General features: G+C 38.0%; 1 protein-coding gene across 3 annotated transcripts in view; it reads left to right on the top strand.

Moving 5' to 3' along the window:
* ATXN10 (ataxin 10) overlaps positions 1-26,014 on the top strand; it is a 103,546-nt gene that overhangs the window by 61,836 nt on the left and 15,696 nt on the right. For all 3 annotated transcript variants that reach the window (XM_065672791.1, XM_065672780.1, XM_065672798.1), the window contains one exon: positions 24,222-24,285. In XM_065672791.1, coding sequence (XP_065528863.1) covers positions 24,222-24,285 — 64 coding nt within the window. The remainder of the gene's footprint in view (positions 1-24,221; positions 24,286-26,014) is intronic.

The raw sequence follows: 26,014 nt of genomic DNA, 5'->3' as shown, positions 1-26,014 counted from the left end.
AACAGTGTGATTGATTTGTTGTTAGAGAATAACCCCAAACTATTATGTTGTGCTGCCCCTTTATAGGCAACAAGTTAATGTTCCCTCTTGTCTTGCTCCTATTCCTATTACCAATTTTTGGCAATTGGTAGAGTTGATCAAGTCATTCCTTGTGACTGGTCCAGTTTGACCAGTTTCACTTGAAGTTTTCTCTTGCAAAGAACTTAGATGCAGTTAGATACAGTCAAAGTTTCATATTAAAGGTAATTTTAGTAATGCATAAGCTATTTTTTGTTTTTTCTAAAGCTTTTATTTTAGACAGCTTCCATTTGATATTTAAATTGCACACTACATAAGAGGTATCTTCACATATTGATTGTCTGGATATCCTCAGTGATTAAGTGAAGGCTGACATATGCACAGTACCATACTTCTTTTCTTGTATGTTACTGGCCTGCTTCATGTGGAGGATTACTATAATTGCCTTCTAACAGATAAAGGGGTATAAAGATCCATCTGTTTATTATTATGTTCTCATGAATCATAGGCTGAAATTCTGACCAAACCTTGAATATACATAAGTGTAAACTACATTTGCTTCTGCCAATGTGAAGATGTCTGTAGAATGATTCTATGCAGCATACATTTACCAAAAGCAAGAACAGGACTTGGGTATTTTGGAGTAAAAGGAAGGCCGTGAGAGGAAGATTATCTTGTGAAGTTCAGTCTTTTAAATTGAGATGTTGGATAGCTCTAGAAATTAATTGGTTTGATTTATAGTGAAAAGGGAAGATAGAAGAGAGTAAGATGACTAGATGTCTTCTAACATTCAGAATTAAAACAAGCTGGCTCTGCATACCTTTCCATAGTCAGTACCAACTTATAGGCTTGTTGGCCTGTTTTTGGCTCTGGATGGTTTTTGAACCCTGTTTGGTGTTGAACTCTGTTACCATTGCAGCACAGCACAGGACTCTAGCCCTTTTTAAAGCAAAGCTCAGCACGCTGTTGTCAAACAGCCATTTCCAGACCTTTTTCAAACTCACAGTAAACTTATTCTAAGTATTGAAAATGCATCTATAGTGTTTAATTTGCCTAGGGAGGAGTAGCTCATATGAAAATGCTCATTTTAAGCCAGACTGAAATGGAAAAAAGGTAAGGTATTTGCCTTTATATGGAAGAATTTTCAGAGATTCCTGAAACTTTTCCTGGCCCAGTTGACTGAATAGTAGTTACCAATTCATGTCTACCATGTGTATAAGCTTGGTGTTCAGCAGAGAGTATTTTGTGCTGTAGCAGGCTTTTTAGTCTTATACATTTGCAGAATGACCTGACATAGTACTTGCTTGAAATGTATATTGTGTGGTAGTCATCGCTGCTTGGAGTAATTTCTGTTAACACAGGGTGAATCATATAATGAGGGATTGCAGCTGTGCTGTGGATATCACAGGTGGGTTCTTGGCGTGTTACCTCCTTTGTAAAACAGAGGAGTGTTCTCCTGGACTTTGCAGGTGTTTTCTCTCTTCAAGAATAGCCCCAGCATCTTTTGGGCAAATACCCTAGTTTAAAGTCCACTGAAATCTGAAAATGTCTTTGCTTTCCTCAGCAGTCTCAATCAGCTTTGTGATTTCTTTGTCCAGGTATATATTTTGAGGCCTGTAACAATGGGAGATGATGTGGCCTAGCATCTAGGAAAAGGAGTCTGGGAGTTGTGACAGCTTTGTTTTTCTTTTTTCCAGCTTGTATTTAAATGCTTCAGTAAGACAAGGGATGTTAAAGTTCCAGTGGCTTGCAAAATATTCTGAGATACTCGGAATTTTTTTGTTGTTGTTCCATATACCCTTCTCAGTTAAGTGAAGAGCACTATATCAACCAAAAATGTTTCTCACTAGTTTATTAGCTGGTGAAGAACTTAATTTTGGGGGGGTACTCACTGTTATGAAAACCATTACTAAAATAACCACCTTCTGATGTGGCTAATAATTTTTTTCTTTTTTAAAGGGTCTTGGAAGATGTACTGAGCCCTGTATTGCAGGCAGGAAATTTGTGTTTCCTACTTATTGTCAGTGCTGCTGATTGTTGGAAGCAAGACCACCATATGTAGGAAAATATCTGCCTTTCTGAATACTTTTTCTCCAGCTCAGGTCTGAGCTGTTAATTCAAATTCTTTCTGCTTTTACTGGTGTCAGATACAAGCAACACCTATTTTCCATTACCATAACAAGGAATTTCATTAGCTTTCTGTGTCATTTTTCATTGTTCTAACCTCAGCGTGAACTTGGAGTTTCCCTGTCTTACCTTAACTGCCATCCTACATGCAGTTATTTGGGTTTTTTGTTGAGGAAATAATGGAGCATGACATATGTGATATTCTACGTTTTGTGATGAATTTACTGTGCTAACTTACGGGTTTAGTGGTACTCTGTGCTACATCCAGGGTGAGGAGAACATAAAGGAGACTTTATGTGAAGGCTTGTGGAAGGGGGTGGTGGAAGCTTCCTTACCAGTGGTCAGCAAGCAGGATGCTGAACACATGCTACTGAACTCTGATATTAATTTTCCCACCAAAATCAGAGAAGCATCAAGCTAAATAGAAGCTTACAAATGTGCTTACACAAGTCTGGTGTTTGGTTCCTGTTTCATCAAAGTGGAGTTCAGTTACTTAATTCCCTGCACTCATGTGGCAGCCCATCTTTAGGTTCAGTAGAGGTGAATTGTCTTGCACACTTTAGCCTGGCTTTGCCTTATCAATAGCCTTCAGTTCTATTCACCTGTGTGCTTTTGAGCCAGTTTAACTTCTGTCACCAACCCTGAAAAATGTTTGCTGACATTCCTGTTTAAGCACATGAGGCTGTATCAGAGCACCTACTTAGTCTAGAGATAGAGAGCATTGGTTTCCCTAGTTGCAGATTGTTTTTTTTTTTTTTCACTTTCTCCTGTTTTTTCTTTGTATCTTAGCAAGGAGCAAGCACAGACTGTCATCTGCAGTTCTGAATTTCTGCCATTGGGTGATGCTGTTTGTTCTAAATTGTTAGACCTGCAGTATTCTGCTTCTTGCTCTCCAGCATAGCAATGCTTGAGCAAAGTTTGGTGATGCCAGTGACCAAAGGGGATCAAAGTATTTGTATTGTCTCATTTTGAAAGGCTGTAGAAATGGGGGAAAGAGAATAAATGAGGGTGCACATGTCCATGTACGCAAAGGTTTAGCCTGTTCGGCTTTTATTTGCAGGATTCCATTCAGTTATCTTTTCTGCTTGAAATGCAGAGCTCTTTGAGGAGACCAAATGTTATGAGAGGGCTACAATAATAGGAAAATTATTAGTGATTACTTTTGCACTGTTTTATTAAATATGGATTATCTCATCTTATTAATGTCAAAGGCCAGTGATTGAAAGAAACCTACTTAGCTTTTCATGCTTTCTTTGCCTACACAGTAGTAGAACAAGTGAGGAGAACTTCTTGTATTCTTTAAGGAGATTTTAGAAAAATATCTCAGTTATCGCATTGTTTAAGGACTTTATAAATAAGGAGGATCTTCTGTCTGTGTTTTGAGGGAGAACAGACAATATTTCTTTTACAGTCTACCTTTGTTTTGGCAATTCACATTAACTGTGCTTTTTGAAATTGTTTTATGCTTTAATCAAAAAAGCTTGTTGTTTCTGTAAAGAAGTGGCAAAGGTAACAAATAGTCTCATTAGCATTTAAATGTTTAAAACTGCATCTCTCCCAAGTTCACACACCGTAATTGCGGTCAGTCAGACTTCTTCAGATTGTTATGTCAGAAGTGGTTTATGGGAGGGATTTTGAAAGGACATTGACGATAGATCTAGTAAAGACACTGGGAAAACAACTGGGTTTTAGTTCAAGTTCCTTGAATGGAGCACTGCCTATATTTAGATATTGTAGCAGTGGGAGCAACATCAAAAGTACTATGTCAAATGATCTGAACCACTGAAAGTCAGAGTACCAAGATTTGTCTTCTGCTGTTTTGAAATGCAGAATTAGCTAAATTTTCAAAAGCCAAGTTGATGGCTTGACTGTGTGTGTTAAACCTTTAGTTGATTAGACACTGCTAGCAAGATTGCTTCCATCACATATCCCAATGCTAAGCACCTCTGTAAGAAGAAATCTGTGCCTCCAGTGTGATTTTTCTTCTTGCTCATAAGGTTATCACTTGTTAGGGTAAGATTAAGTGCTTGCTAATAATCAGTGTGTATTCAGGTGGAGGATCCCCATGGATTTGGTATGAGAGAGAGTAACTGAATAGACAATAGCACTGCACATATGTTTATCCACCTTCCAGACACTGATACAGATGGATGCATCTTCACAGTACAAAATTCTAAAGTGCACTGCTTTTGCCATTCCTTTAGGTTTGGGGGAAAACGAATGGCTAAAATAGGCATAAAAACTACTGGCAGTTGTGATGCACAACTAATGGTTAGTTTTGACCAAAGTTATTCTTCACAAGATAAAGTAAGATTTAAGTTCCGTGTAATAACTGATGTATAATCAATCTGGTGGGTTATCATAAATGTCCTGTAGGTGTAAAAGTTTAGTGATTTGAGGATGTACAGAAGAGAGCTCTACTTTGTTTCATATGTACATTGAGCACCAATGGACACACTTGTACTGAAACTGCAAATACAGTCTTCCTGTCAAGATGGTGTTCTTTTCTTATTGTTCATTGTTATAATTTATGAAACTGAGTATTTTCCGTAAATGTAGGGAACTGGGGAGTTGATAACCAGTAGAAATTAACTATTTTCTGGTTTGCTGTATGTAATTTAGTGAAAAGACAAGAGGTGACAGTTTCAAACTGAAAGAGGGGAGCTTTAGATTGGACATAAGGAAAATATTTTTTATAATGAGGGTGGTGAGGCACTGGCACAGGTTGTCCAGAGAAGCTGTGGCTGCCCCATCCCTGGCAGTGTTCAAGGCCAGGCTGAACGGGGCTTTGGGCAGCCTGGTCTAGTGGAAGGTGTCTCTGCCTGTGGGAGGGGATTTGTGACTGGGTGAGCTTTAATGTCACTCCCAAGCCACTCCATTCTATGATTCTATGATCTTAGGTGAACAATACACTAGTTAGGTCTGAATGATGCAACAAACTTAGGTCATTCCAAATCATTTCAGGAGAACTTTTAATTGCATTAGTAAGAGATGCAGAGCAGGGATGCTGGGCTTGTGGTTGATGGTTTTTGCTGTACTTTTTGGATGGTCCCAAGAGCTGTTGGCTCATAACAACTAGCACTCTTTTGGACAACACTTGGGAATGGCTGGGTATAGGGTGTAGGCTATAGGCTCTTCCCAAAGAGAGGTATGGGAAGGTGGTTCTGTGATTTTTATTTTGTGGGGTAAGATTAAGGTGGAAGAAGAAAAGTCTATAAAAGAGAACGCTGTCATGCTGATGTGAGGTGTGCCAATCTCTGCAACCTGCCCTCAGGACTCAAAACGGTTCCTAACGCTTTTTACTTGCTGTCCTCACTAGTGACTGGCCCAGTCTTCATGTGGCACTGACTGTGTTTCTTTGCTGATGATCCATACTTAAGGAAAGTTGAGCAATTATTCCCTACATTTACCTAAACTCTATTGCCTGAAGAATACGTATTTTCTTTTAATGATTCACCAAGCATAACCTTTGCACAGGATCACATTCTCTTATTAAGATAAATTTAGCCACCTTGGTGAGATTAAGATCAACTTTACATTTAGAAAACACAAGAATCCTGATGTTGTGATTTATATGACTATAAAAGCCATATATTTAGTATGCATGATATACAATAACTCAGGTATGCATGCTCTAGCCCTAAATTTCATGCTGAAAGCTTGCTAGTGCCTCAGGCTATTGAGCGAGATGATACATGAAGCTATACATAAGGAGACTGCATACTCGTTTCTTAATTTACCTCTAAATTACAACTACCAGAGGGTTTTTTTGAGTATTTGTGTCTCTAAATGTCTTGCAGTCTGGGAATAACAACTACAGGTACTATGGAAGTAAAATTCCCAGCTTCTAGGTGAACCATATATGATGAACATAATTCTAAGTTTTTAAATTTGTAAAATTGTCATACATATTGTTTTAAAAAATCCATAATAAATGTATCCTTTTTATATGGTCAATTTACATTAAAATTTTATTATGCAAAACAAGACATGCATATATATCCTCAAGCACTAAGCCAGTTGTTTATCAAAGTTTACATGTTCTGTTTAGCTTTATTTATATTCGTTTTTGCCTTTCTTGCAACAGATCACTGATTTGATTACAGGTCTGTGCTTATGAAGTCAAACCTGCAACTGAAAACTAGAGAGAGTTCTTGTTTTAAGGCACAGCTTCATTACTCTTCACAAAGTAGATGTATACACCATGTTATTAAAACTTCATTAAAGGAAACCTGCACATGCACAGGGACTCTTCCTAGCAAATCCATTAAATTAAAAAAAAAAAAAAATCTCATAGGAACAGAGCTGGAGGGTACATTTCAATAGCTGAAATTTGTATCGAAATAAATGCAATCATAAAATTAGGTTGTTTTTACATTCTCAAGACCTACAAGTCACTATTTTTTTTTTTTTTTTTTTTAAGAACAAAGGAAACTTCTATAGGAGTTTATTAATAAACACTGTTTTCTTTGAAGATGATTTTCAAAGGGACAGGTTGACACTTTTATAGAAAAGCCTGCAGGAACAGGTTGACAGTAATGGTGGGTCAGAAAGTGAGAGGAGAAAAAGCATTGAATCAGAATCTCAGTCAGCTGCCACCAGGTTGATCTATTGTAGGAGCATTAAACTTTCTTTCTCACCCAGTATGCTTCCTTTCTGAGGAAAGGAAGAGAAAGTTGGAGCTGTTCAACCTGGAGAAGAGAAGGCTGCGTGGAGACCTCATAGCAGCCTTCCAGTACCTGAAGGGGGCCTATAGGGATGCTGGGGAGGGACTTTTCATTAATGTCTGGAGTGATAGGACAAAGGATAACGGGTTAAACCGAGGAAGTTTAGATTGGATATAAGGAGGAAGTTTCTTACTGTAAGGGTGGTGATGCGCTGGAATGGGTTGCCCAGGGAAGTTGTGAATGCTCCATCCCTGGTGGTGTTCAAGGCCAGGTTGGACAGAGCCTTGGGTGACATGGTTTAGTGTGAGGTGCCCCTACCCATGGCAGGGGGGTTGGAACTTGATGATCTTAAGGTCCTTTCCAACCCTAACTATTCTATGATTCTGTGATTCTATGATTCTTAGAAAAGACAAGGAAAAAATTATTTGGAGGTAAATGTTAATGTTTACCCTAACTAAAAGTCAACAGAAATGTGGCCAACTTCAGTATGAATTCACAGAGCTCTATAACTGTGCTCTAGAACAGTAATTAATGTCTAGACCAAAATCTAAATCCATCTTATTTTGTCACAGTAAAATTCATGTCAAACCAAAGCAGACCATAAGGCTAACACACACACACACACACACACACACACACACAAATAGGAAGGCAACTCAATACTTAATTTATTTTATGATCTAGTTTTATTTTTCAAGATGGAGCTATTCCTCATATTAAGTCCAGTTTCAATATTTTACTTGAAATATGAGTTAGATTGTAACAACTCGAAAAAAATAAAGCAACCTGAAATATTGCATATCACCTCAAAAATGATTAGACTGAAATGAAGCACACTGAATGTTTTTACTTTACAAGCAACTATCTAAATTTTTTTGTAATGCTTAAAAGCAACAAAATTATATTTCTGCAGTTACACAAGCAGAATGAATCTTAAAATACTGCAAAATAGCCTTGATGGTTTGTATCTTATCTACATTGCACAGTGGGTTATGTACATTGTTCAAGACTCACATTTTTGGCACTCATAGTTTTCAAAAGTACTACTGACTTGTAAAGTAAATTTTTCAGCCTCTAAATTCATATAAGTTATGTTTATACAAAATTTGTCATGTTTTCAAGTATCAGTGTTTTCTTTTTCCTTTGCACATCATCAAGACTGCTCCATAGCTCATTTTTTAATGTTGTCTTTTGTCATCTCTCAATGAACTACATCTTGCCATCAATGAAGAAGATCTAACAGCGCATGTGAAACAAATAATAATAATAAAAAATTCCAATTTAACAATGCAACTTTTTTTTTTTTTTTTCTGCCAGGAATGGAATGAAAGTTATGATTCTTAAGAGATTTATTTGAAAGGGACAATTTAAAAATCTCTTTCACATTATATATTAGTAATACAATCTAAACACTGCTTATGGGAAGATTAGTAAATTAAAGATGTACAATGCAGTTAGTTTCACCAAAAGTAACACCTCTCTTCTGTATTTTTCCCCAAAAAGCCCCTCACAGTAGTATATTATAGCAACTGATCAGTTTGTGTATGTGTGCATATATGTGTGTGTATGTATGTATATAGAATCATGGGTTGGAAGGCTCATTAAAGCTCATCCAATTCCAACCCCCCTGCCACAGGCAGGGACACCTTCCACTAGACCAGGCTGCTCAAAGCCCTGTTCAACCTGGCCTTGAGCACTGCCATGGAAGGGGCAGTCAGCTTCTCTGGGCAACCTGTGCCAGTGTCTCACTACCCTCATTGCATAACCTGTGCAAAGGTTATGCTTGGTGAATCATTAAAAGAAAATACGTATTCTTCACGTAATAGGAGTTTAGGTAAATGTAGGGAATAATTGCTCAACTTTCTTTAAGTATGGATGATCAGCGAAGAAACACAGTCAGTGCCACATGACGACTGGGCCAGTCACTAGTGAGGACAGCAAGTAAAAAGCTGTAACTAAATTTCTCCTGAAATGATTTGGAAGGACCTAAATTTATTGCATCATTCAGACCTAACTAGTGTATTGTTCACCTAAGATCATAGAATCATAGAATGGTTTGTGTTGGAAGGGACATTAAAGTTCCACCCCGTCTGCCATGGGCAGGGGCACTTTCCACTAGACCAGGCTGCCCAAAGCCCCGTTCAACCTGGCCTTGAACTCTGCCAGGTGTAGGGTGGTTAGGATGATGTGGATGATTCTTCGCCTTACTTCCTCCCTATGTTCTGCATCTCTTGCAATGATTCTTGTGCTTGTTTTGATTATGGTAAGTGGAAGTAGACCTTGGGTCCCATTGGCTTGGCCATGGAGACCCTTCACCTCAAGATGTTTTGTGTAGGTAAACCTTTGACAGCCCATTACTAGTTCATTTGCAGACCTTTTGAGTTGCAGCACATGGTTTTGAAGCTTCTGTGCCCTGCTCCTCTATTAACCTTATGACATTCTCTAATTCCTAACCTTTTCAGTAGTTTGTTTTCATTAAAAATAGTTTTTAAAATACAGATAGCTCTCAACCTGCAGGAGAGATTTGTTAAGTATTACATTTATCTGTTTGTCAAAGGGTGCTCCAGGGGTTAGGGGTTCAGAGTCAGCAGTAGCATTTCAGAGTGCAGGTGAGCTGGGTTATGAAGCAAGTGGACCATGTCATTTGATAACTGATTTCCTCATCTGTCATGGGGATGTAGTGTAAGGTGCAAGGATTTATTCTGTTCTTTTATATTGGTATGTTTGTAGATAACTGCTGGAGGGGGCCAAGTACTGAACTATTACACTACTGTAACCTAGAGTATAATCTGGTTTGTTTTCTGAGTCCTTTTGTGGTTTGGCAGTTTGGGATTTTCCAAAACTATAATGGAAAAGTTATGAAAATTCTATGCTACCAGAATCAGACTTTGTAACAGCTGTCAGTGGGAAAACACTCTAGCAGTTATTTTTAACTGCAGTTACATTAGCAAAAGGGTTGCAAGTATCAAGAATGATGAACAGTCGTTAAAGGATTCAGATTTCTTTTTCAGTTAATAATCAAAAATGAAACACCATTACTAGCAAAATCCTGGAATTGTTTGGGATTTGGTTCTGTTTATGTAAGAGCTGTAAAAAAGACCCCAAACCAAAGTAAAACCCTTTGTGTTCTGCAGAGTGAGGAACATCAAATGCTTAAATAGTATGCATGCACAGGGATTTCCCCATTTATTTACTGAAGCTGATAAAGAATAATACTTTAATGCAACTATGCTGGTTTACAGACCTCAAGTCAATACTTTTTTTCTTTAAATGATGGAAAAGGCTAGTTTGTAATCTTCCCTAACACTGATATTTTACAAGTTTTATATTACTATACAGTGCCATTATCTGCTCCATAAGAGGTTGGCAATTCACAACACTTTCATTAGTACATCTCCAGCTTTCATTAAATTACTAGTTTATATGACGCAGCTGGTGAGAAATCAAATTTGAGTTACAAACAAATTTATAAATTACATTTATTGAAATAGTCATTGTATTGCAGAATGCCATAAAGTGAGAATAACAAACACATCATGTTACTGATTATTAACTTGAATAAAACCTCTCTTAATGCATCTGAATACCTTTCCATTGAAGAGTGTTTCTCCCATGCCACAGCTTCCCTTGCATTGATATTATGAGATCTTTTAAATATATCACTGAAAGTCTGTTTTCTTTTAATGCTTGTTTTCAGCATGGGAGAAATCATTTAGTCTGTCTGGGATACTCTGTCTTGAAGAGAGTACCTTCTTCAGGCAAAGTTCTTAACTATGAGAGTTTTTTATTAATAAAATACATGACTAGTTATTCTGAGTAGAAATGTTGCTGTAGTTGTTTGTGGCATTAGTTCAGTCATGAAGAAATAAATTCAATCTGACTTGTAAATGAGGTTAAACTGAACCAGAAGCTACTCTGTTCAACTATGGTAATTTCTTTTAACACTGCTTACAATTTGTTTTACTTTACAATGGATGCTTTCTACAGATGCGTAATACTGAAAATGCATAAGAAACTTAAATATGTGAACTCCAGCACCTGTCAGTCTGTTATTGCTGCATATGACGTAAATGTGATGGGTTTTAATCACTGTTCTTTCAGGTAGTATGGGCAGAAACTGATAGCCAAGTATATAGAGCTTGTGAAAGTAGATTGAAAGGAGCTTGGTGTTTGATCAATATTTAAAAAGAACCTAGTCCTCATTATAAAGTTGAGCTGAACACTTCAACTTTCTCTTGCCTTTCCTGACTGTTCTGATGAAAGTTGCCAGGATGTATTTGTGTACTGAGCACTGAGTAAATAAAAATTGTACTGAATTTGGTTATAAAATAACTTGGAAGAAGAAATGAAAAGGCTTTACAGGGAACTGCTTAGACCAGGATTGATAGTTTGTACAGGATTATAAAATAAAAAGAGAGCCAATGAATTAGTTCTGAAAAATGAAAGAAATGTACTTGCTTTGCTTTCTATTTGAAATGATGTGCTAGCTGTTGTATTTTGGATGAAGAATACTCCATGACTCGAAGGTATCATAAAGGAGAAAAATTACTGGGAAGGTGATAAGAATCAGTCTCAGCAGAATACTGTATGTCTAAAGCTTGTTTCCCAGTGCAAGACTAGATTTGCACCTGCATTAGCCTCCTTTGAAACCTACCCCAGTAGGCTGTATGTATTGCTCTGCAGTAAACTGAGACCACATCTGTTACTCCTGAAACAAAGCAATTATTGTAATTGCAAGATCTGGTTTGTTTGTTTGTTTGTTTTTAATTTTAAAAGGACCATAGTTCTGTTATTTATATGTTTCTTGGAAAATGTAGCATTTTATATATAATGGAGTGTGAAATAGGCATTGCACAGTGAGGAGTATTATGTGTGGTGGTCTTAAGCAATGGGGTTGTATGGCTGGGTGCAGACTTCTGAAGGCTTCCCTGACTTGATTTAAAACCCAAGCAGCAAACAGCATTAAACTGTCTTCTGGCTTTAGTAGTCAGCCAGGTCCTGCAGCCTGCCATTTACAAGTTCTGTAGTGTTCTAGAAAGGCATTTTACACTCCTTTGCCGAAACTTAGTGTGCTCTAACCTAATGAAAAATCTAATTATCATTAAAGATAGTTTTATACTTAACATGTAATATAGTGCATGTCCTTTACACACGTACAAAAAAAAATTAATGGTTTGTTCTTTGACCCGTTACTAAAATCTTGGAAGCTCTGCATACAAGGGAATGTGGAAACATAAAATAGTGAATGTCATTAATAGTATCAGCATGCTGTTTCCAATCTTCCAGCCTGCTAGCTTTCTTTTTTACTTCCTTCCACCCTTCCTTGGCTGTGAACTTTGGGTAATATAAATAGATACAATAACTTATTCTTTACAGTTCCTTAAAAATAATTACCACTATTGAAGCCACATAATTTAAGTAGGAAACTCTGGGGAACTATGGGAACCTGCCACCACTTGGGTGGTTGTGGTACTTTGTTTTTAGTCCTAGGGTCTGACAGTGCTGCAGTTCACTGTGTGCAATTCTGTTGTATTTAGCTGCAAAATTTTACCCTGAAGTGCAGCAGTTACTAGCACAAATCACTCCTATGTTTCAAAATCCTACTAGATCTTTTCTCACACATTTTTTCCCTTGAGTATTGTGTGTTTATATCTTTGTAACAGATGAATTTATATGTCTGGCATTGAATTAGGGTTTTTTTTAAACCCTTGGTTCAAAGTGAAGTACAAGGAGAATGCAAAGTAATGCTGGACACAACAAAAATTATCGTTAGAGGACAGAGCATCTGGCTAGAATTTATTTTTGCTTGCTTAATTCAGAAGTTTCCAAGGAAGAGTTGAAGTCCTTGATGTTGGGAGTGGAAACGGTTTTGAAATACAATAGTAATGTGGGAGAGTGATGACATGTGGCCTCAGTGATCGTGTGTATTCATCGAAAGAGGGTATGAATTTGAATTGCTTTTTCTCCTTTTCCATTCCCACTCACTCTAAGTTGTAAGCTGTTGATGGTTTTCAGGGATGCTTCGGTTGAACTGGGTTTCAAGGAACAATTGGAATGTTGAAGAAAGGTAACAGCAAGTCAGGTGTGTAGACTGTTAGGAGAGAAATGAAGTAAGTACCAAAGTTGGCATGAGCAGTAGAATGAAGAGGTTACTAGAGGGTCACAAGACTGTTGTGTTGATTTGTGATTAGAAGAGTGTGTGATCATGTGTAGAACAGTAATGAGGAAATCTTCAACAGAAAAATTTGTGGTAATTATTTTTCTGTCAATGTGAATGATTTTGAAAATTAGTATATTTTATGGAATGCCTGGAATTTTATTCCAGAAGAAAAGCTGTACCAACATAATATAAAATGTTAAAACTGAAAAGAAAAACAAACCAAACAAAAGCAAAACAACAAAACACTCTCCCCCCCCCCAAAAAAAAAGCCCAAACAAAAACCAAACCAAACCCCTGATAGACACAACCCACAAAACAAAGGCCCTCATTTTAATAGAGATGCTTAAAATGCTTTGTTAAGCTTAACGTGGAAGACAAAAATACTGTAGCCATGAAAAACAGTGGCAGCTTGGCAGAATGACGTGGAACTTCCTATTGCAGTAGTGATTAAAACAGCTGAAATTATTTGTCTGACTTACCCAACCATATCTCTGTATTTTTTCAGAACTTTGGAGTAATTTCAAGTCTTCATTTTTCACTGTGTTTTGGAACGAAATACAATTCTGAAATTCTGATGATGATCTTGTATAAGTTGTTTCCTCAGCCCCGTTCCAGTCATGTAGCTAATTCTTATACTTAGTTTCCTTTAATTTTATTTCCTGTTTTGATGAAAGAAAAAAAATTAAAAGAACCTCTTTTATAGCAATGATTTGAAATCAGCAAGTAAGACTATCCAGTTATTAGGTTTAGTGGATAAGATAGCGAGTGACTAGAAGTAGAGGAACATACTCTGACATGAATTTGTATAAAGCAAGAGTTTAATACTGAATGGTGCTTTTCTCTTACTGCTGCTGCCAGGATAGGCAAAGACTATACTAGCAAATGTGTTTCAAGCAAAATCTATCTTGTGTTGGACCATATTTTATCCATGTTAAGTAGCAGATCTAAACTTAAAAAGACCTAAGAGCCTGCTCCTCATAGCAGCATCTGTTTGTTAAAAGTAGCCTCTGTTTCAAGAACTGTAAATAATGAATGATGAAAGCTAAACTGTTTAAAAAACAAATGAGCCAATTGTATTACTGTCTCTTGAATTTTGAAGTGCTTATCATCTCAGTGGCTGGAAACTTATGTTTTGTTCTTGGATAAACTAATGGAAAATATTACTCAAAAACTGAGATGACTTGTAACACTCTCCCAGTATCTGGACATTCTAGCTTCCACTTGTTTTGACTTAGTCCTAACTGTGTGCTTGGTACCTTCACGTTCTCTTCTGTTCTCTTCCCTCCCCTCTCAGTAAGACCAACAGACATCTTCTAAACCAATTCTTTTCAGAGAATTTTAGGACATCATAAAGGAATCCCACTATTAGATTCTAAGATAATTTTTTTAATTACCTTCTTTTATGTCTTAGAAAGAGGCAAGGGTCACCTTTTGTGGGAGAGTTGAAATAAACCTCATGTCTCTCCAGGAAATAATGCTGAAAGAGGACAATATATTTGAAATCAGTGTAGCAGAGCAACCAGTTTTGTTGCCATTATTTCTGCATTTCAAACATTAAAATGTTAAATACATGCTTACCTAAGCTGTGTAGTAGGTGAAAGAGTATTCTGAAGACGTTGCCTTGACTGAAATGGTCACAGAGATTTCTCTTAGCTCTCAAAGTCATTCACGCTGTTGCAAGGACCTCTCAAACTAGCTAAGCAAGTCTGCTGTGATGTCCTGGGGAAAGGAGCCTCTGTCCACAAGTATTTCAGTAGATCTGCAGGATGTGGTGAACTCCAATAACAGACTTGATTGCCGCAAGCCACAGCTGCCTCTGTTCTAAGCCAAAGTGCCTGTAGTCTGCAGTGGACCTAGGAATCCACTAGCACAAAGGGACTAAAGTGTACTTTTGTCTTTTGAAGTAGAATCTACTGTGTATCTCCTATCACTTCTGCTGCTTGGAAAACCTGAAAAATAAAACAGAACCAAGCCCCAAACTGAGACTCAGAAATTAAAAATATGAAATAACATTTTTCAGTATCATCATAGCTGCAGAGGAGCCTGTTTGTGAACCTGACCAGTTGATCTATTCCTACTCTTGTGAATGCTTGGATTCTGCCCAGATGTTTTAATTACTAATCATGTTACCTTGTTGAGCAGGTCTTGCAGGAAAATTGACTCTTTTTGGTCAGCCTGTTTGGTGGCAGAGCCTTAAGTATGTATTTCTTATCACACAGTCACTATGTAGTCCACATCTGTACATTCAGAAGGAGTAAGACTTAAATGTATCTTCAGTGATGACCAAAGTCGGGCAGCAAATTCCCAGTGTGTATTTCACTGCATCACTTTTCTTTGGCATGATTTATTTTAGTATGATCACAGAATCACAGAATCCCAAGGGTTGGAAGGGACCTAAAAAGATCATCTAGTCCAACCCCCCTGCAAGAGCAGGGTAACCTACAGTACATCACACAGGAACTTGTCCAGGCGGGCCTTGAATATCTCCAGTGTAGGAGACTCCACAACCCCCCTGGGCAGCCTGTTCCAGTGCTCTGTCACTCTTACAGTAAAGAAGTTCTTCCTGATGTTAACGTGGAACTTCCTATGTTTCAGTTTACACCCATTGCCCCTTGTCCTATCACTGGATATCACTGAAAAAAGCCTAGCTCCATCATCCTGACGCCTACCCTTCACATATTTGTAAACATTGATGAGGTCACCCCTCAGTCTCCTCTTTTGCAAGCTAAAGAGACCCAGCTCCCTCAGCCTCTCCTCATAAGGGAGATGTTCCACTCCCTTAATCATCTTTGTGGCTCTGCGCTGGACTCCTTCAAGCAATTCCCTGTCCTTCTTGAACAGAGGGGCCCAGAACTGGACACAATATTCCAGATGCGGCCTCACCAAGGCTGAGTAGAGGGGGAGGAGAACCTCTCTTGACCTACTAACCACTCCCTTTCTAATGCACCCTAAGATGCCATTTGCCTTCTTAGCCACAAGAGCACATTGCTGGCTCATGGTCATCCTCCTATCCACCAGGACCCCCAGGTCCCTTTCCCCTTCACTACTTTCCAGCAGGTCAACCCCCAACCTGTACTGGTACATGGGGTTGTTCTTCCCCAGATGCAAGACTCTACACTTGCCCTTGTTAAATTTCATCAAGTTTCTCCCCGCCCAACTCTCCAGCCTGTCCAGGTCTCGCTGAATGGCAGCACAGTCCTCTGGTGTGTCAGCCACTCCTCCCAGTTTTGTGTCATCAGCAAACTTGCTGAGGGTGCACTCAGTTCCCTCATCCAGGTCATTGATGAAAATATTAAACAGCACCGGTCCCAGCACCGACCCCTGAGGAACTCCACTAGTCACAGACCTCCAGCTAGATTCTGCGCCATTGACCACAACTCTCTGCCTTCTTCCTTTCAACCAGTTCTCGATCCACCTCACTACTTGATCGTCAAGCCCACACTTCCTTAGCTTATCTATGAGGATGCTGTGGGAGACAGTATCAAATGCCTTACTGAAATCAAGAAAAACCACATCTACCGCTCTACCATCATCCCTCCACCTAGTCACTTCCTCATAGAAGGCTATAAGGTTGGTCATACATGACTTCCCCCTCATAAAACCATGTTGGCTGTTCTTAATGACCCCCTCATCCTTGATATGCCTAGTGATGGAGTCAAGAATAAGTTGTTCCATCATCTTTCCAGGGATGGAGGTAAGGCTGACCGGTCTATAATTACCCGGGTCCTCCTTCTTGCCCTTCTTATAGATTGGTGTGACCTTTGCCATCCGCCAATCCTCAGGCACCTCGCCCATTTCCCACGACTTACCAAAGATGATGGAAAGTGGCCTAGCAATGACCTCCGCCAGCTCCCTCAGCACCCGTGGGTGCATTCCATCCGGACCCATCGATTTACAGATGTCCAGTTTGCATAGCTGATCCCTAACCCAATCCTCATCTACCAAAGCAAACTCCTCCTTTGTCCTGACTCCTTCTGGGGCTATAGAAATTTTCTGTCTGATGAGGTCATGCAGACTTAGAGACAGAAGGAATTCAAAGGGTCATAATCATTCACCTGTCCAGAACAGGGCTGCTTAAGAGTGTTCGTGGTTTTAAGATTTGTCAGGTCATTTGTGGAGACTTGCAATGTTGGAGAATTATCCAGGAGTCTTTGGGACTTGTGTTTCAGTGTATTGCAGTGCTTGACTAACCATCATCATTAAACATATTTTATGAGTGTGTAATGTGAATATTATATTTGTTAGGCCCATTAGTTCTTGTCCTCCTGAATGCAGATAACAAAACATTTTTACCTTGAAGCTGATTAAACGTTACTGTGTTCACTAGCAAGCTTTTGCTGTAGGTTAACCATGTTGCTTATACTTTCCCTCTTTTTTTTTTCCCTAATAAAATGTAGTTTTACGCCTCACTTTTATTCCTCTGTTTTCTTCCCAGGCAGCCCAGATATTTCTTCAGTATATTAGATTGTACAAATTCTTAACCTTTTACTCTAGAAAAACAGTTGTCTTAGCTTGTACAGTTGAGGATTCCTTTTTATTTACTCTCAGGCATTAATTCCTAGTTACATGAGCTTATAGGAACAAAATTATATGAACAGTCTGGCATCCAAAATACAAATTAATTTAGTATTTCTCTGTTGTGTGGAGATAGTGAATATGCAAGATTATTCCATCAGTGGGCAAGAATCATATGTTTTCTAGAACTATTTCTGTTTGTTACATACTCTGATAAACTGTTTCTGACAACTTTTCCCAGCTTTATAACCAAGGAAAGGTCATATTAGGGTAGAAAGAATCTGGTCTTCAACTGATGTGAAGAATGGACTTACACTTCTTTCATGGTTTTAGCCCTTTCATTTTTGTTGGAGTGAGATGGAAAAGGCTTAGACTAGCACAGTCATTCAGGCTGGAAGGGATTTCAGGAGGTCTGTAGTCCAGCCTCCTGCTCAAAGCTGAATTCAGAGCAGGTTGCTTGGGGCTTTTCTGGACAAGTCTTGAAAACCTCCAGGATGCAGAGCCCACAGTGTCTGTGGGCAACCTGTGCTGTATCTTCATTGTAAAAAATTTTTTTCTTTGTGTACAGCCAGAAACTTCTCAGTTTCATTTCCAATATTTTGTCTATTTAAACTACTGTGAAGCCGAGTCAGGACAGCAGCTGTGTCATCTTAGTAACCTCTTTGTAGGTACTGAAGGTTGACATCAGGTTTTCCTGAAGCCGCCGCCTCTCCAGGATAGAACCCCCCAGTTCCTTCTCTTTGTGTGGCATAGCTTCAGCCCCTTGAGTAGGTGGCTGTCAGATGAATACCGAGGAAAATAATTACTTTCCTTGACCTACAGGCTATGCTTCTGTTGATACAGCTTAGGATTCTTCTCTTTCATGTCAGATGGTTGTTAATATGTTGATAATTCAGCTCTTCAGAAGAATGTCAAAATGGAATCATTTCAGTGATCTTGGGTACTAGGAGAAAACAGAAAATACAGTCAATTGGTTTGTTTTCTGTGAGCTTAATACATCTTTCAGGTTTTCTATGGTCATGCTATCCCAGCTGTGTTGTTCCTCCCTCTCTCCCGTACTCTACTTCCTCCAGCATTTATATCCATTAGCCAGTTTAAATAAAATTTGCAAGAGAAATATGGGTATCATAAATAGTGTTATACTCCCTTTTTTATCCTCATGAGAATCAGCTAGTAGGTAAATGAAGAACCCAAAGTAGTGCTGCTGAGGGGGGAAGCTGGATAGTCACAGCTTAATCCCTGACCCAGTGCAAAGGCTGGCATTTGGCAACCTGTCAGCACATCTGTGCCTATGAACCGTGTGATGCTACTTGCGTGTTTTTTGACACTTGTAGCTGTGTGAAAGAACTAGGAGCATTGCAAAGAGAGAAGGAGCCAAGTCCATTAAAATGTGAAGTTTGCCAGTGATGTTGCTCCCAGAAGCCTTTTTTCTTCTAGGTTCACTGAAGAGTCCAACGCAAAGCCACAAAGATGATTGGGGGAGTGGAACACCTCCCTTATGAGGAGAGGCTGAGGGAGCTGGGTCTCTTTAGCTTGGAGGAGACTGAGGGGTGACCTCATCAGTGTTTACAAATATGTAAAGGGTGGGTGTCAGGATGATGGAGCTAGGCTTTTTTCAGTGATATCCAGTGATAGGACAAGGGGCAATGGGTGTAAACTGAAACATAGGAAGTTCCACGTTAACATCAGGAAGAACTTCTTTACTGTAAGAGTGACAGAGCACTGGAACAGGCTGCCCAGGGGGGTTGTGGAGTCTCCTACACTGGAGATATTCAAGGCCCGCCTGGACAAGTTCCTGTGTGATGTACTGTAGGTTACCCTGCTCTTGCAGGGGGGTTGGACTAGATGATCTTTTGAGGTCCCTTCCAACCCTTGGGATTCTCTGTGATTCTCTGTGAATTTAAATGTAATACTCTGGAGCTAAATGTTGTTGGAGACAGGCTTTCTTTCTGGTAGGAAACTGGTGATCTGTAATGAATGCCATATCTGGAGTTTCTCCATATAAATGGCTTCTGTTTGTTCCTACTTTTTGACTTGCTTCTAGAGTGTGTGTTTCCTGTACCCAGCTGCTTTTTAAGGTAGAAATTCATCTATTTGTCAATGTACCAATCCATAACATGTAAAAAGAAGAGTGGGTGCTAGCATGGATTACTGTTGGTAGTCCACTTCTGTTTGTGAGAATGTATTTCCTTTTGCTTATCTATAGTTAGACCAAATAAAAATTTTAAGAAATAGAAGTCTTCTTTGGCTGAAACAAACACATTTTTCAGTCTGCCTTCTGCATCAGTTGAAGACTGAGAATTGGTCATGTTCTGGTGGAAGAATAATTTATGTTCAAGCTGTTGTTACCTGAAGGCATAAATGTTCTTTTTCCATGACAGTACTCTTTTAGTTGACCAGGTAATGTTTCTAATGCCTGAAGTGTTAATGACTCTTTGAAGAGCTTATTTTTGCTGGAGATTCTCTGTTACTGTCCATATAGTTGCTGGACCTGGAGACTGTAGTTGCATTTTACGAGATAGATGCACACAGAATCATCAACAAGCGCTGTCATGCTTGGAGAATTTGCATTCTTATCCCTGAGCTTGGGTCCATTGCTGCTACAGGGAAAGATTCAAGAAACAATCTATGGGTAATTTATAGTTTTTCTGGGTTCTGTTGTGAATTATTCTGTTAATGATGATTACTTCCATGAATTTCAAAAGAAAATACTGTGAACTTATCAGAAGTACTTCTCTATGGGCAGATATCCTTAATTATGTTTGTGGCCTTATTTATATGTAAGGTAAATAAATGTGAATTCTGTAAGATAACATGAAAGCTTTAATTTTAGCCTGAATATTTTCATTGGTTATTAAGAGAAAAAAACACAGCTTTTCCCACAGGACTGCCATGTTCCAAACTATCTGAATAAAACACTATATTGTTCCTTGACCACAAGAGCAGTAGGCATGGGCTGAGCTGGTAATTTTCCTAAGTTCTTGTTTAATATTTATTTAGTACCTCTGCCTACATGGGCTTCTGTTCATTGTCTGGTTCTGTACATTGTCAAGTAATTGAAATAGATTATAAAATACCGTGTACACAGAAAGAGGAAAAAACCTAGCAGTCACTTTGTCACTGAGGAATGCATTTTGTTTTAAGCATAATGCATTTAAATTTCTCACTGGCATGAAACCGATCTTCATTATGTTTCAAAGGCAAGTATAGAAAACAAGTGGGACAGCAATATAAAGCTGTGTTGTGAAAGGTACCTTTTTTAACTGCCAAAGACAGATAACCTGCTTTGAATGCTGGATGTTCTGTTTTTCTGCTTTTTAGAAAACAATTGCAAAAACTGCTATTAGAGCAAAAATTTTGGTACTAACTTGACTAAGGTACTAAAGAACATTAGCACAAAGCTGTATTTTTTTGTCTTAAGTAACCTTTGTAATTAACTTAAATGTGGTTGAGATTTCAGCCTACACATAGGTTGCAGCTTCATTTACTGTTTCAGTATAGTTCAGAATAAAGTAATATAGTTCTTCATAATAAAATAACCTTGTGGTTTTGCTACAGTCCGGTGCAGTTCCACATTATTGGCCAGCCATGTTGTCAATAATGTAAATGGAGAATAGTTTTAGTGATTTCTTGTAACACAGGGCAATTAGTTTACCAGACAGACACCAGAACTATTGTTCTGTTCCATAATTTCTGTCTATAGTTTCTTCCAAAATCTAGATGGATTACAGCTAGTTTCACACCAGCTACTACACAGTTTCTTCCCAGGATAATTTTGCACCTTATTTAAAGTGAGATTTGAAGCTTGTGCACTATTGACTCCTTTTGCAAGCCCTGCAGATGATCCCTGCAAAAGTTCCACTGCCTTACTCTGCACTGTGCATTTTACAGACATCTCTCTTTAAAGGAAAAACTTTTGAGACCAATAATTATTTTGAAAAATTCCGTAGCCTCTTTGTATTGTGCAGCATAGTTCCAGTGAATCTGTGTGAGTGATTGGGACCTGGGATGATGGTTTCTGGATATTCACAAATTCTGCTGGTGTGGGAGATTACAGGCAGATGAGAGTGAGAGGATTTGAGAGACTCTTAGAATGCAAGTGGGACAGCCTGGTGGGGGGGACAGTGATCACTTCCTTTTACTATCTGGGACACTCATTGCAGAAATGGCTCCACTAAATCCAAAGCAATTGCTAAACTGACTCATATTGCAGCCCAGATCATTACAATACACTGGCATGAATTTTAGGTTATCATGAAACACTCTTTTAGTGGATCAGTGGTGGCTCAGGAACAGCTGACATGGACTGGAACTTCTCTAATAGTGGTTGTTCAGGAATCTGAGCACTTTGCCTCATATTTGGACTGAGAAGAATATAGATTTGTCTTGGGCGGGTACATTGTAAAGCTTCTTTCCCTTGCTTTGCATCACTGTGTAATAAATCACAGGTGACTGCTAAAGCTGGCATCGTAGTGACAAATGCTATGCCTAACTTGGTCAAAGTATACATACAGTTTAATTGTAGGATGTTCAAGAGACTCTCAGTGGGTGTGCAAGGCAGTAGTAGTTAGCAACTGGTTTTTAAGTTAAGGTGTCACTAAGGCTGTGGTTTACTGTTTCTGTTCCCACTTAACTTTGAAGGAATCTCATTATATTCCAGTACTAACTTCTTTTGAAGCATGTGTGGATTTTAATTAAAATTCTCCTTTCCCAGAATACTTACTTATTCTGTTAACCAAACGACTCATTTGAATTGGACTGGACAGATTGCATGGTTTATTTCAGTTGACAGCGTTTAATCTAGATTAATTTGTACTGTTCGGCACTTCACTGATGGAAATTGAAAGGTAACCTTGTAGGCGTGTCAGAGTTTGGCTACAGTGTGAAAATCAAAGAAACATTTCCCAAGCATGCACAAGTATTGTGCTACTGAAAGGTCACTTGCACATTCTGTCAGGCTTTGAAGTATGATGTGATAGGTGATGCATGATCTTTGGAAAAAACGAAGTTTATGGAAAGAATGAATATTTTAAAACTCGCATTGTTAACTATTTCATGTAGGTATAGTTAGGCATGTTAGCACTGATGTGCCAGTTAGGTCTTAAAAGCTAGGAATACTGTTTGGTTTTTTACATATAAGCCTTTCCTGTTTGCAGATCTGTCTTCTGTTACTGTAACTTTTTTAGGTTATAGCTTAAGACTCTGCAGTAAGATTGTCAAAGGACCTTGTAAGAGGCACGTGCTGAGATTTGTCTCTAAATTCAGTTTTACTGATCAATAATCTGTTTTGGATTTCGCATCTAAAAGTCATTCTACCCAACTTTTCTCTCTTAGCATAGAACTTGCGTTTCAGAAAGCTCATCCATCCTGCAGTATAAACCTTGTGATTTGTTGTTTAACATGATATAAAAAAAACATATATAAACATTTGCGGGGAAAAAAAAAAAAAAAAAGGATGGAAGAGAGAATCCCATCATCAAGCTACAGTCTAAATCAGTGTTTTGTCTAAATTCCTTGGCCTGGCAGTTCTTGGTTTGAAATTAAATTTTAAGGAATTAGATAATTCAGTATTTGGACAAATATGGTTTGGCTATTGCAGAATCACAGAATCTTTGATATTGGAAGGGACTTCTAGGGGAATCTCTTGTCCAACCCCCATACTTACAAGCAGATCAGGTTGCCCAGGACCATGTCCAGGTGGCTTAAAGACTATAAATAGTATACAGGTATAAGAATATATACAGTTAATCCTCATGCTCTCAAGTATTTTTAAAACTACTTTTGTATTAAAAAAAAAAATGCTTATTATGTCTTAAGAAGGTATTTCCAAGGTTGAAATTTTGCGCATAATTTAGAACAGGTTTTCTTCTAAGTAAGTAACATTTTCTAAATCTATAAATATATTCATGATGATATGTGGTGTTATAGTGTAACTTATAAGTCTAGATAAATGTCTTGTGGAATATTACTAAGAAAATTATGCTACAAAAAAGGAAAAAAAATAAAATTTGAAAAAAAAAATTAAGAAAATTATGGTACATATTTATTACTAACAGCAACTTGTCCTAAGTTCTTGGTAGCATGGGTGTGTATGTGTGAGTCTATTAAGATCATATGTTATTATCACATCCACACACACATGTAATTTTTGAGTTCATATGTGTATGCATACACAGAAAATGAAAAATGACAGAATTCAACTTTGCTGGTTTAGTAATAACATAATGATCACCTTATCAAAGGAAAAAGTCAGTGGCTCTTCATTGAATTTGTGCTTGGGTACATACAGGTAACCCATTGCTTTTGAAGGCTGCACAGACACAGAAGACACGTGGCCCCATGCTAACTTCTATGCATATGTATATGTGTCCTTCAACTTTTGCTTTTTTTTTTTCTATTCACTCTTTTTATTTTTTTTATTTTTTTCTTTTGGAAGTAAGTGTGAGCTGCCAGTAAGCATCACTTTTTCTGGCTCAGTGTCAGAAGCATGACATTGAAAATACCTCAGTCAAACGCATGCTAAATGAAGAAAGAATGTGAAATTAATGTCTGCTTGTGTTGTTGCTATTTTGTGATACTTACTGCTGAAAACATCAGATTTACACTGGAATTAATGTTAACATGTTTAATATTTTGGGTGAAACAAACATCTGTTATGTTCTACCTATTTCTTGCATGAAACATCATTAGTATTGTTGAGACATCTGTTAAATTAAACTTTTGTTTTTATTTAGGTTTATGAGTTAGATGGCATCCCCTTGATTCTGGACAACTGCAGCATTGATGACAACAATCCTTGTATCCTTTACAAAAGAATTCTAATTCTTGAATAAGAATTCTTTCATAAGAAAAGGTGTGGAGGTTTAATGTATTTATGCCAGCATTGCTTTCACTTGGTATCTAAGTAACTGGCCTCATGAGTGTCTGTTGTATTTAAAGGCTTGGTTAAGAAGTGAGCAAACTCATAAATATGCTTTCATAAACTGGATTCTAAAGTAATTTGAACTGTTGTTCCATTCTTTTTCCTAAAGTAATGAATATTACTAGTTTACAGATGTCAATTCAGAGAGCCAACTGTAATAGAAATCTGAATGAAGACTGTGGTTTGGTCGTTGTAACAGACCTTAGAGCTTTTGCTTCAACTGAAATCTGTTTAGTAGGTTGAAATAAATGCCACATCAATTCTATACACTTACTAAATCTGATTGGAGAACTTAGTATAGAGACAAGCCTAGTAAGCTGAAACAATATGTATAATTGAGAGAATTAGTGATGCAGATGACTAAAATGTTGGGGAGATTTTAATATAAATGACATTGTGCTTCATATTTAGGATTTTATTTTCCCATGGGTTTAAGAGCAGAGACTGTCCAAGATGGATTGCTATTAAAGGGAATAATATTATTGAAGATAAACAGTTGTTAAGCAGACTTATCCATCTCTTCATTAACTGCATAGTAATCCTGCTGGTATATTCTAGGGGGTGAGCCATTATTTTCTGGCATCTAATCATTAGCTTCTTGTAAGTTTCTGTTAAGTGCATCTGGAAATCAAATGCCTTTCCTGTCTAGAGTAATGGCAGCTTTCTTGTACTAAACACATGGAACATGTTTTTAAATTAATTTGTCAGGAAAAGCTCACTTTTTAACAAGTAGTGTAAAAAAACAAAGGTGTGAAAGTATTCTCAAAACTGTGTGCTGTAGAACATTATCTACATTATAAATATATATCTCGAATGAAACAATGTAGGGACAGATGACAGCAAAATGTTACAAGCTGGGTGGAGAAGCAATGGGTGTTGAAGTGTCTGAGTCATTCACTTTACTGGTTTATATGCAAGGTTTTTAAATTCATCACTATTCCTGTAGTTGGAGACCTAACAGTGTGTCTCTTGACAGCGCACCAAGTACCAGAGTTGTACTTCTATGATCTGATTCTGGTAAGGGGTACTGCTGGATACAGTAGGAAGGGGAGGGAAAGTTACATTTTCCTAAGCAGAACAGCAGCCCTGAGGAAACTGTAAGGAGTTTTGGTTCCAAGTTACTCTTCCTTTTCTGGAAAATGCAGCTGTGCAACAGCTTCTAATTTTTTTTTCTAGGATCAGTCATTCATTTTAGCTGTTGGTAAAAGAGGATAAACTTTGAAGCCTTCGAATGATAGAATTGTAATTTATGGTCTTGAATCAAAAGAAAATAAAGTACCATGGGAGACTTTACTGCATTTTGAGCAACATGGAACTTCTAACACCTTTTGATACAGGCTGACATTTTATGGTTGTGCTATAAACTTCTTGCCAGAGCATAAGACATTTTTTATTTATTTTTTTAAGATATAATTATACCTCTTAATATGAGCTTTCACCAGTGATCCGTAGCATGCAGTATTCAGATATGTGAAAAAGTCAAGTTGAACTTGGGCAGAGGGGAGACTAGCCTGGTGTGATGAAGTTTGCTGTGTCAGCTTTTGGAGCGCAGCTTCTGGCTACTACTCCCTTTTTCGGTTTGGCCTTGAGCTATTCCAGGTGCTC

This window comes from Lathamus discolor, chromosome 1 (assembly GCF_037157495.1).
Source record: "Lathamus discolor isolate bLatDis1 chromosome 1, bLatDis1.hap1, whole genome shotgun sequence".
Classification (NCBI taxonomy): Eukaryota; Metazoa; Chordata; class Aves; order Psittaciformes; family Psittacidae; genus Lathamus; species Lathamus discolor.
The sequence above is the reverse complement of the archived record's forward strand: the minus strand, read 5'-3'. Positions and strand labels throughout refer to the sequence as shown.